Source organism: Oryzias latipes, chromosome 15 (genome assembly GCF_002234675.1).
Source record: "Oryzias latipes chromosome 15, ASM223467v1".
NCBI lineage: Eukaryota > Metazoa > Chordata > Actinopteri > Beloniformes > Adrianichthyidae > Oryzias > Oryzias latipes.
In genome coordinates this window covers 18,900,343-18,913,069 of record NC_019873.2, presented here as the reverse complement: position 1 = coordinate 18,913,069, position 12,727 = coordinate 18,900,343, and the positions used below count along the sequence as shown (strand labels likewise).

The window sequence follows — 12,727 nt, the reverse complement described above, 5'->3', positions numbered from 1 at the left end:
GATGGTGCTAAACTCACCTCATGCCTTGTCTGGCCCTCTGTGTGTCATGTTGCCTCGCTTACCTTCTGTTGCTGTGCTTCAGGTCTGCCTTTCCCACGAGAGTCTCCCGAGTCCTCAGCCGACGCGAGCAGAAGCTGAATCCCTCACGCTCCTCAAGAACTCCAGCCACGCCACCGTCAAGAACTCCAGCCACGCCTCCGCCAAGAACTCCAGCCACGTTGCAGTCAAAAGACTCCATTCACGCCACTGCTGTGAGCTCCGGTCACGCCGCTGTAAGATCTCCGTGCTCACCTTGGTCTACGAGCCGCTGTCAAGCTGCACGCCGCTCTCCCCTACTGGATCCGCTAGCCCCTTCAAAATAAAACTAGTTACTTACCTTTTCACATACCTGCCTCTTCCTTCCGGGTTGCAGCATCTGGGTCCACCTTGATCTGATCATGACAGAAAAACTGTCTGCAGCAGTCAGGGCTTTATCTGTATCGGACACCTGCTGGAAATATTGATTCTTCGCAGGTTTCACATTTTGAGCCAACACAAGCATCAACTTCTGAGAAAACCCATGTCACTTTGTATTGATCTCTAATCATTGAGACTTGTGAATCGACCGGCTAACAGTATACCGTATGAGACAGTAATTGGCAGCATTTAGTCTGAAAAGTAAAAAATGTGAAATACAAAGGAAAAAAACATTTAATAATTTTGTAGTGAGAGTTTTTTTCTGTCATGTAACAAAGTGTCAAATGAACCACATTGCAAAGAGAACAGTCACAGGTTTGTTCTTAAAAATCACAAGAAGAGCGCAAATAAGAAAAAAAACGGTGTCATTTATGCTCTTAAAGGGGAGAAAAAGTAATTGTTGAAGTGGTTTGTGTCACATTTTGAGAATAAAATTGTGTCCACAAAAAGGAAAAAAATATTATTTTTTGTCTCTGGATATTTAGAAAATCTCTTTGGTGATATGGATGCCTTTACTTTGCAGAGACAGGGCGCTCTCCAATGAATCAGGTGCCATCTGTGCCCAATTTACTCTCAGGTCGTCAATTATTGCATTTAATGATATGGACGATTATCGGCGAACGCTTTGAGACCATTAGGCGGTCGTGTGAAACACTAATAGTGTTTGTGTCACGTGCCTTTTTGAGAAAAGGCGGGGCAGACGCTTTAAAGACAGCGCTCGGGACATTTCATTCATGCCGCAGACCCTAACCGAGGTGCAAAGCTAAGACGGAGCCTCTGGATGAAGCCTGGGACTGCGCGCGTAATTACGCACGAGATTCTCAGTTCTTTCCACAAAAGGTCTTGTTGTGTGAAGGATGCGGGGACCAAAACAGTGAAAAATGACGTCGAGTCATAAGATTTCATTTTCTATAACAGACATATTGGATCCGAAGAAGTTTAACAGCAAAAGGGGGAACGAGCTCTTCACCTGTCAGAAGAAGTTTGCTGCGCCAAACGCAGACAGAACAAGTTTGGAGTGGGACAGCACAGAGGGCGGGAACTTCATCGATGAGTTCCAATTTCAAGATCCACCAGGTAAAAATGGACTTTGATTTAATAAACATGCATTTGGATCCAACTTTAATGGAGGATTTATTGTTTTGTGTTTAGTTTTCCAGCTGTACTCCAGAAAATAACATTTTAGGGGGTTGGATTATATCATTTAGACGTGTATATTTACTGATTTTTATTTAAAAGAAAACTCTATCTGAATGCGACTAAAACAGAAATCTAAGCAGTATCTTTTAGAATTATAGTCATCTCTGTGGATGACCTTCCCTTAATTTCCAAGTCTGCGTTTTCTTTGAAGGGAGTCACAAAGGCTTGCTCCCAGAGCCCCCGCGTGTGATTGGCAGCGGGACAGGCAGGCTAGATAATTGTTTAAATCGTCCCATTGAGGATGCCTCCGCGCACTTTGATCGATATCCCATTACTGCTTCCTGCATATCTCCCTCCAGCACCTTGCAGGTACAAACCTCACACCCCATCCATGTCTGATCCTAAATATGGTTCGATTAAAACTTCCCTTTAAATAGATGACATTTATCGATCCGCCTGCAAATATGAAACTCCATTAGCACGTCACGGCTGAAGTGGCGGAGCTGGATTTAGACGGGATTTCTTTTCCGCAACGTGACATTTGAGGCGCACTGGGGTTTATGAATTATTTAGGGATTAGGGAACAAGTCTTCCCTTCCTCTGAATGCCTCTTTCCACTTCACCAACCGCAAGGTCCGAATCAAACACCTCACAAGCTGCAACCTCGGGCCGTCATTTATTTAAATGGATGAGTCAAACAGAAGGAAGTTTCTTAATCGAGAGCAAAACTTTTGAGGCTTTTACGCATGTGCGTGTGGGTGGGGAGCTGTCTTTCAGCACCATCCATCAACTGTAGCCTTTTCATGGTCTTAGATTTTGATGAATAATGCAATGACTCTTAGAAGTTTCAGTTTATAATTTTCAGTTGTAGCTGACCCTCCTTCTGTAGTTTCAGAAACTGGAGAGGAAGAGTCGGTCCTCGGCGGGCATCCTGCAGCTTTTCCAGACCCCCTTCTCCTCACCCCACCTGCTCCCTTGGAGCCTTGTCTTGAGAAGGACGAAGCTGAAAGCGATGCTGCCATCGCCACGCAGGACCGGTCCACCCACAAGCGGAGGCGTTCGGATCAGGCCTGTGCCAAACCGCGGCGCGCCAGAACAGCTTTCACCTACGAGCAACTGGTGGCTCTGGAGAACAAATTCCGCACAACGCGGTATCTGTCCGTGTGTGAAAGACTGAACCTGGCCCTCTCATTGAGTCTGACCGAAACCCAGGTCAAAATCTGGTTTCAGAACAGGAGGACCAAGTGGAAAAAACAGAATCCCGGTGCCGACAGCACCCTTCAGCCTGGTTCAAACTCACTGATTAACGTGAGTCCAAACTCAGTAACTTGTGGCTCTGGCTCCGGAAGCTTCCACCAAACTTTCTCCAACTTCAGCTCTGGGAATGTGATCTTCCACGCGGCCGTTGGTGTTCCACTTTCATCCACTGGAGGGCTCTTGCATGCCTTCATGCACAGCGCATTCGATCAGCCGACGTATTATACACCACACCCATAAATTGGACTATATGCTCTATAGTGAGACGATTCACATTTAATATTCTTGTTCAAGTGTTATTCAATTTACATCAAGAAAGCCTCAAAACACAAGAATCTTTAAGAAACTTTTATGGGACAGCCTCTGGTAACCTCGTGACCCTAAAAGGGACATAGCGGGTTAAGAAAATGGATGGAGGGAGGATGATATGAGTCTGAACCTATTTTTTAAACAGTTCTTTTGTTTATTGACAACATGGTGTCACTGAGCTGACAGATCCTGTGTCAGTTCGGTGACAATGTCTGTGTATCATGACACCTCTCCAGCTGTGGCACACTGTCTCTACCTCCGCAAGGCCTGCACATCTCACCAGTGTTGCAAACATTTTATTAAAAAATAAATCAAATTTTGTTTGTGTGAGTTTTTTGAGTTGAATCACTTCAAAGGCCAGAGAACAGGAGGCGTACCTAATGCCTTTAAATTAAAAAGATAAATAATATGCATTTTTTATTTGGAAAAAAAATTATACAGTTTACTTTAAAGTCTGTGTAATTTATTCAAATTTAAGGCAGCACAATAGTTTCTGGTAAAGAGATAAAAACAGTTTTTGTTAAGCTTTAAATTCATAACGACAAAAGGCAAAATGCATCAATTACACTTTGTGTTTTAAGAAAATCCCATTCCTTATCCAAGCTGTAATGTACCAATAAAATGCACTCATGGATTGTGTTTATTGTAAGAAAATAAGTCATGCCTGAGTGAACTAAATAACTTTAAAAAAATACTATTACATATTTGACAATAAGTTTATTGAGTGGATGGTGGCACCAAAGTAGCTTTTATAGAGGGCAATAGGATAGATCTTATAACTTAAAGCCCTTGATAGGTATAACAACCAGTTCATTACAGGATTTTCATAGAAAAGCTGTTAAAAAAGTATGATTTCAAAATTAAAACCTGAGTGTTTCTTGAGATGAAGAGAGAAATGATATTTAAGAAAAAAAGGCCACAGCTAATAGTCCTCAGAGAATCCTAATCTATGTATAAACAAAATCTGTATGTATCACATTCATCATTAAAAGGAGATGGCATGTTAGGATTTTTTTAGTACTTAAATGAAAGAGGCCAGAAAACCTCAGAATCACAAAAGCTAATTTTGATATATCTGCTGAAAGAAAACGTTAGAAAAATTGCTACACAAAGATGTATGCTGTTTTTTAAGCAAATTTGTGCAAGACAAGTGTTTGTTTTAAGTTAATTGTAAAACCTGGTGTAAAAAGTAAAGCAAAAAGACAGCTTATGTGCGTTTCTCCAAATAACTGAACATGAAAGCTTATAGTAGCTGTAATTTTGACTGTGTAACTAACAAAATGTTCCAAGGTTTGAGAAATTACCACTACAAAAATAAAAATAAAATAAGCAGAGTAGGCCTCAACACAAAACACCTCACAATAAGCTATACTAATCTGTACACAACAGTGTTTCCAGTTGCCACAACATGCACAGCACAGAACTCCCTCCTCAAAGACTGCCTGTCCACTCAGTGATTTATGGATCGCCTCCATCAGCTCTGGTCCAATCGGCAGGCACACCTGTCTCGTACCACACCTGAAAACAAGACAAAAAGACACAAATAGATCCACGAATCAAAAGCAAGTCCCATTCTGGCATAGAAATAAAGCACACAAAACACAGAGTAAAATAAAAAACAAAACGAATGCTGCCACAACTACCACAAATGCTGAGTAAACTCATGGACATAAAGCTTCAGGATCTGAAGCAGCTGACTTTCACTTACATCAAATAACCACACGATGGCAGCATTTCTCAGCAAGCTTTCCATCAAATGTTGGGTTTTAGTAATGCAGAAACAGGTGAAGTTAAAGTTTGTGGTTAATAAAGAAACGTTTGGTGGTATAAATCTGTTTATGGTCTTTTATTGGGTATTTTTTACAGTTGCTTTTCTCTTGTCATATTAGTCACATCTTGTCCTGGTGAAGTATGTTTTAATATCTATTTATTTTTAACAAAAAACAACAATATGAAGTATAAATTATTAAAAAAAAACAGCATGGAAGAAAAGAGAAATTGTCATAACTGACCAGTCTATCAGCTTGAGAACTTTGGTTTGATTGCCAGTTTTTTTATTGCAGCTGTCTAGCATGTGTGTATGTCAACAGACAGTGAATGTGCTGCAGTGAGAGGAGGAAATGTTGCCTCTGACACCAGTTTGAGGGTCAAGAGTCTGACATGCACCTTCAACTTAGACAGATTTTTCTTTTTCCTGCCAAAATCTGGACATCACTTTATTACTTGAATGTTGCTAGTATGGACTTTTCCCCTCTTGACTTTTGAGCACTTTATCTATTGTCAAACATTAATTGTCAAACTAAAAAAGTCGACCTTTAGTTCTGTGACTTTTTTTATTTTAAGTCATGAACCTGAACTCCAGCATAAGTAATACAACCCATATTTAGGCTTCAAGCAACTTTTCATGACAGTGCAATGAACAATTTTCCAAGGTGTTTGAGGGGTTCATTTAGGTCTAAAGAATCTAGTTGTTTATAGTTCATGTTGTGAAAACAGGGACAAGGTCAGAAGCAGTTCTGTAAAGTCTGTGAATATAAGGAAGATTCCTATCTGCAGCCCGGAACTGGGTACTTTCATTTTTGGAGAAAAACAAGTAGGAGGTTTGAATAAACAAAGAGCAGCTGAGGATGTGTGTGCTATCTTCAGCCATGGTGGTCCTCAAGGGGCGGCTTCCATCCAGGTTCAAGGGTCAGAGGAGAATAACTCACTGTCCAGAGGGAACAGTGAATTGAAGGCAAAAGGACAAAACACAACCAGGTTTTCATCTGTTCTGGGACTTTTTTCCCTATTCTGAAACAATTGATTGTGGAAAAGCAACCTTGATGAGTTTAACATATTATTTTTTTCCTAAGTTAAAACTAAAATTTTCAAAATTGCTTTAAGTTTTGACTCTGGGTTCCTATAAACCAAAGGCATTACGTGCTTTAGTTTTTAGTCCTGGCTCTATTACGTTGAACTATTAGAATTTTTTAAAAAAATGTATGTAATTGTACATAGTCTACTAAAATGTAGCATATTTTTCACAAGTATATGCCTGTTTTGCTAAGTTAAAGATAAGAAATAAATCTGATTAGAAGACACTTTAACAAAATGCAAAAGCGGATCAAAAAGCTGTTTTATGGTGAAAAATGTAGAAGAATAAGATAATTTCTGTTCTGTGCTTCTGTCCAAAGATGTTGGCTGTATACCAGTTAAATTCTATAAAGTGATACAATTAAGTCCTGTTAAAGCACTTTTGATTAAAAAAAATTACATTCCAATCTTCAAGTAAACTAACCAAACGTTTTTCCAGAAAGTTTTTCTTTAACTTTTTGATTTTTATTCTAACGAAAAAGCATTCATTTGCACATCTGAGACACTGTGAAGTCAAGCCAATTTAACATGTGGGGAATGAAACATCACTCTTCCAGCTGACTCAATGTCAACCTGAATCTGTGGTTTTGAAAGGAAACGGAAAATTCAAACCACTTATATGGTTTCAGAAAAATGTGAGGTTTGCCTTCACTGCAACATTGCGGATACTCCACCCAGTCTGCAGAATCCCATTTAATTTTGTCAGCTGCTTCCCTTACTCTGATAGCAATTTAAAAGCACAAATGTCCCCCTATGATGCAATAGATATGTGTGCAAAAAACAACAGTAGTTATATAAAGTTAAACTATAATCTTATCTCTATCTTTGTATAAATCATCCAAACTTTTGTCATTTCAAAGTGAACATTTTACAACAAAAAGATTTCATCAAAACTTAAATAGAGAGGGTAATGTAAAATACCATTTTACAGAAATGTTGTCAACTAGTAGGAATTTTAACCCTTGTGCTATCTTAGATGACCCCACTCTTACATTGACGTGTTCTCCCTACCATGACAAAGGTGGATAAAGGTGGAAATATTTCATGTAATCCATGGACACCAGTGAGGTTCACAAATCATTGAAGAAAAAAGGATCAGCGCACTGTCTAGTGGGTCTAGATGACCCAACTCCCAATGTTAAAGTGCCTAGGATAGCACAAGGGTTAAATGAAATGGGCATAAAGTCAAAGATGGTGGACTTATGGACTAGTTTTCCTTAAATTCAAATAAAGTTTCTCCATCATGTCAATGATAGAATGTGGAGAAACAGAAAGTCAGTCTCAAGCTCATTTACTGTTTCTTTCTGTGTCCAGAACACTCGCATACTTGGATTTCAAATGAAATCTTTGAAAGGAAAAAGGCCTTTAAGGAAGATGGAATATCACACAGCTAATGTCTTTCAGACATAAAAAAACAAAGAAATTTGTCATAATTTCTTCATTCATAATTCACTCCTTGTTTTTTCCCCCTGCAGAAACACGGCATCAGAAGTTTTTAAACTTTTTAAGAAGTACCTAATGAAAGTAGAATCTTCAAGTAGAAAAAACAAAACAAAACAACTAAAAGGTTTCTAATAAGGTTTCAAGTGCAAATGTGATTTAGTAGGAGGTCTGCAAAAGACATTGCGTGCTCAGTATGGGAATGATGTCTTCAATTAATCTCTGGCATACCCTGCAAGTTAAACATGTCTGTTCCTTTTCTGTCTGTCCCTCCCAAATTTTTAGACTTCCAGCATTCTAATCTGTGCACACAGGCTAACACAGACATCCTCATGAGTACGGGGCCATTGGCAAAAGATGAGCAGCAAATGAAAGCAGATTTTCCAAAGAAGAAATGGGGTTTTCCTTGTCCTGAAACAACTTAAACCTTGAGAACCTTTCCCAAAGCAGTGCGTCCTTCAGTTCTTTCAGTATAAATTCATAATTAGGTCATTGAAAATTCAAAAAGAGCACAATTTAATCCCAGTACCGCATAGTATAATTTATGTTTTCATCTGCAGGACTTTTCTAGTTTTAACTCCAGATATTGTCATCTGAACTAGTTGTTCACTAGTCTGATGCAAAGGTCTTCTTGGTAATAGAATGATGCCCCTGGAACAGAGCCCTTTCTCCTCCCTGTACAAACATTATAATTGAGTCTGCAGAATTCTTGCATTAAAAACTTAAAATAAAAGTTTACAAAGTATGATGCTTAGTTGTAGTAGTCCAAAGAAACTAGCTGCATGGTGAAAACCTTAATAAATAGTAAAAAATAATCTGGTATAAAAATGGCACAGTGTGGCCAATCCTTGTAAAATACTTCTAATCTTTTCATTTGTTGTAAAAGCATTCCCAGTAGTCTTTTAATTATGATTATGTCATTTATTTAGCCAAAATCCCAAAACCCAAGTTTCTGAGGAGCGGCAGGAGTTTATTGGAAATTTGCCTCCATGTTGTGGGCGGAACTATTGGTGCGAAGTAAGCCTGCTCCTACTTCCTGTTATTCATTTGTTTACACTCTCTCCTGCTGCCCTAAAGCCCCTCACAACCCCTTTTCTCTGCTCCTGATTCACACTGATTTGAACAGAGAAATACTTCATTTTACTTTATAAATGTTCTCCTTCTTTAATCAGAGTGAGTCTTTCAGTTAATAACTTCAAAGTATGTGCACATTTAACTGTGTAAAAACATCCAATTTAAGGGAAAATAAAAACTCTTACCGAAGTAAAAAATACATTTAGTAAAAAATCTTGTCTTACATGCGCAAGTAATAGTGCAACAACAGATATTTTTATACTTCTGAAAATGAAATCGATCTTAAAAATGAAGCGGTTTAGTGAGCCCCTCACTGCCATCAAACATCAGCTCTCCTCTTTCACAAGTAATTTCTTGTTTAGAAAATATTAAGATATCTGCCTACTGTTGCCCTCATTTTTTATTGTTAGTTTTCTAGAACAGACATCAACAGTTTTTGAGCCTACAATGTCATGCAAACCTGGTAAAAAATATTTGTGTACTTGAGGTTTACCGTGTTTGTGGTTCAGCTGCTGTTGGCTGGCCTTCATTACTCATCTGTATCATTGTAAGGGTTGAGCTGGCGCACTGTAATACAACACTACCAATAAGTGAGATGTAAATAATGGTTAGCAAGTGTGGGACAGATGAGTATGACAGATCATGACCATACTTCATAAACACTGTGGTTTTACAGAACATTTTTAACAGACTAAAGCAGTCACAAACAAAGTGGCTGTGCTTTTTTTTAAATATGTTTTTAACCCAAGTGATAAATGCAAGACATAAACATTTTTTCATTTCTAAATACTGCATAGTATATATTTTTTAGAGTTTTTAAGGAAATATTTCATGGAAACATTGTGAAACATAATGAAAAAAAGTCATGCTGTTTGACGTTTAATAAAATTTCAATTTAAGGCTACAATTTTACATGATCTGCAAGACAATACAGCTCTATTTAAACTAAAGTGACTTCAAGAAGGCAGAAATAGTTTCAAATTAGCTTTATATGTGGGGAGTGGTAGTCTCAGTGATGCATTCAAACTCATCAAAACTCATTCACAGACTGTGGGAAATCCGACTATTAAAATTCTCTCAAATGCTAAGTCTGTGAATCTCTCCTTGAGAGGAAAATGTTCCTCATGATTTTACAGAAAGCATATAATTGCATATACCGTAAATATATTCTGAATGCCAAGAAGTGACTTTCTTTGCTTGGCGGCATCACTTTCCCAGATAAACCTCTTCCACTTGTCAGAATTGTACCGTTTTGTCTCGTAAGTTGCAGCTGGGAGCTCCACAGACAAACATTTGCAACCCTCAGCATTTCAATGCACTTCTGATTTTTTTTCGTCTTTGGTTTATTTACTGCCAAAAAAAGAGACAACAACACAAATGCCAAGGAAGCAAGATTCTGACAGGATAAAGAACTTCTAGGAAAGGAAAAAAAAGGAAAAAGGAAGCTGTGAATGAAATGAGAAGCGTCTGGTTTGGCAAAATGCATTGAAATATTTTTATTTCACTGTGGTGCCCTGGTTTTATATATTTAAATGTATGAACTGATTGAGGACATTAAGGTTTAAATTCTACTTCTTTGGCGCAGTGTAAACTTAGTCTTTTACTTTGTTGTTGTTTTTTATGTCTTTAATGTGAAATTCCAAACCCCAAGTTTTCATGTGAGTTTAGAATTTTAAACAGAACTTTATTTTTAAAACTTTATGAATCACAAGTTAATGTGAAAAATCACAGTATTCAAAGTAAAAGTTAATGGTTGATTTAGCTTTAGACTGGTGGCTTGTTCCAGGAATTCTTCCTTCACCTGAAGATAAAAACAATTAATAAGGGCTTGGTTGTGCTTTTGCTGCAATTTAAATGTATAGAAAAAAAGAACAAAAAATGACATTAATAAAGTTTAAAGGCTGTTAAAGTGAAAAACTCCTCTTTTTGACTGATACGGATAAAGTAAACCCCACATTTAGTTTTTCTGAAAGCCTGGGGATTGAACCATGAAATAGCGGTAGAACTGAAGACGCTAACTTAACTCAGGCTAAATTGGGGCTGATTTATTTTACTGGTGAGTGGTGAATTGCTATGGCAACAGCAGATAGAGACTTGCACAGCCTCTGTTAGATAAAACAAAAATTGAAGCTATCTGATAGCAAAAAGAGAAAAGGCATTTTACTTTATATGTCATCAATTAACCTTTGAGACATGTCATCTCTTCAAAAAATGGTTCTAATCTAAACTTGAAGAAGTGAATTTGACATCAGATGAGGTATTTTGAATTCCCAAACATTACTTTATCCATATGTCTTCAGTCTAAAGTCATTAGACAAGTGACATTTTTTTCAGAGGCCTGAGCTCAAAATGTTGAAACAATTTAAGTTGAGATCATCTTCTTTTTTCATAATTTGTGGTTGCGTAAATGATTCACAGCTAATATTGGTTCATGTTAAACAATCCAATTCACTGACCTATAACTGATCTCTAGCCAAAACTTCAACCAGTGTGACTGTGATAAATACCTGGGTACTGAACAGTGCAGGTGAAGTTTTCCAGATTCCTTGTATTTATTGCATTAATGCATAATGGTAAATCCATTCACATTTTAGTTTCATAAAGTTCCGCCCGCTGTTGTTTATCCACATCAAAATAATTATTAGAACATTATTAGAACATTCTACCACACTATATGGTCTCACGTCTTTGCAAAATTCAAAGTGTTTCCACACATTGGACTGGAATGATGGACTGATCAGTTTTTGCTGACATCACATTTGTGTTGTCCGCTGTGATAAACTTGGTTCTTTTTATGAAATAGATCTATATCTCAATCCAAATGGTCTTTTTCAATTTTGACTATAATCATTTTATTACATTTTGAAACGGTTTTGTTCTGATATTCAATTAACAACAAGCCTCAGATAGATTGATCTGATTGAATCATAGGCATATAAATCGATTCTTGATTCATGGAACAATCATACACCCCTAAAATGTACCTAAAAGTAAAAAATAAGGTCCAATGCAAGATTTTAACATATTTCACTAAACAACTAAGTAAAGATCAGTGACGTGCGGTCACTGATCTTGATCGTGATAAAATTGAAAAAGGTAAATTTAGTAAATATTTTTTTCCACTGATCTGTGTTAAATACACAATTTCAGCCAAATCAGCACGTTTTCCACAGTTTCGGAGGTTAAAATCCCCGAATTTGAGTATTGGCGATCTCAGACGGAGCGGAAACTCCGGGTGAGGCTCGGGAGCGCTGTGCCTCATGTCTGACAGCAGGACTCAATGTTAACACCAGATACAGAGACGTGCGCTCAAAACGCTGCTGTACGCCCACAGAAACGGCTTCAGGTGAGGCATGCCTCACCAGCAGGGGGCAGACGTGAGCTGACAGCTGCTTTGTAGCTACACTGGTGCCGTAGAAAAAGACTGAGAACGTCTGTCTCATAAAATAAAGAATAAAGAAAAATGAATATGACTTTTCCAGCAGATCATAAAGATTTTTATGGAGAAGGATTAACACATGGACTCAAAAAGTAAGGCCAAACACTTTTTTCAAAGTTTTTTTTTTTTTGAAATAACATGGGAGTAAGTGGATAAAAATGTAAGTAAAATCCTTTATTTTATTTTTACGATCATTTTTACAGACATTTGATAACTGAATACCAGAAATAGTTACTGGTGGTCAAATGTGTGCTCGATACATCTGAATACTTTAATTTGTTTACAGTACATATGAATAATTTATACACAAGATTTGTGTTCTATCCATGTCTATACAAGATAAATTCTATGTAGGATAAATATATTCTTGTGTGCATTTCATAAGCTGTTAGCTGTTGTTGGATGGACGGTGAAATATTCAGTGCAATTGTAAATCTGACTCCAGGGGAGTCAGTGCCTCACCAGCCATTGACCTCACCGCACGTCACTGGTAAAAATATATATCCTTAGTTCGCAGCAAGTCAGTTGGTTAGGCTCGATAAGGAACTTAAAATGACTCAAGTGTGGTTTTTAAGCCAGACATGGAGGCAAATACTAAACTTCATCTTACATGAAAGTCCTACAAAAATCACACACACACACACAAAAATAACACAAAAACATTTTTATGAACAAAAGATTTGAACATTTAATATAACAGCTCATTCTAAGGTTTTTTCCCTCTTTTTTTGGGTGGGCGTGGGTGGGTTCTTTTTTTGA

General features: G+C 37.7%; 1 protein-coding gene across 1 annotated transcript; it reads left to right on the top strand.

Annotated features, from left to right (window-relative positions):
- Positions 1-1,174: 1,174 nt before the first annotated feature.
- nkx1-2 (NK1 homeobox 2) lies at positions 1,175-3,481 on the top strand. Its single transcript, XM_004077331.3, has 2 exons — positions 1,175-1,533; positions 2,486-3,481. Exons 1-2 carry the CDS (start codon positions 1,338-1,340, stop codon positions 3,091-3,093), a joined length of 804 nt encoding a protein of 267 aa, XP_004077379.1. The 5' UTR covers positions 1,175-1,337; the 3' UTR covers positions 3,094-3,481.
- The last annotated feature ends 9,246 nt before the right edge of the window (positions 3,482-12,727 follow it).

What these genes read in the sequence shown, in the direction of transcription:
- nkx1-2 (XM_004077331.3), top strand. Translation starts at nt 1,338, where the DNA reads ATGACGTCGAGTCATAAGATTTCATTTTCTATAACAGACATATTGGAT. An exon ending in CCAATTTCAAGATCCACCAG is followed by an intron (nt 1,534 to 2,485) that starts GTAAAAATGGAC and finishes CTCCTTCTGTAG; the next exon opens with TTTCAGAAACTGGAGAGGAA.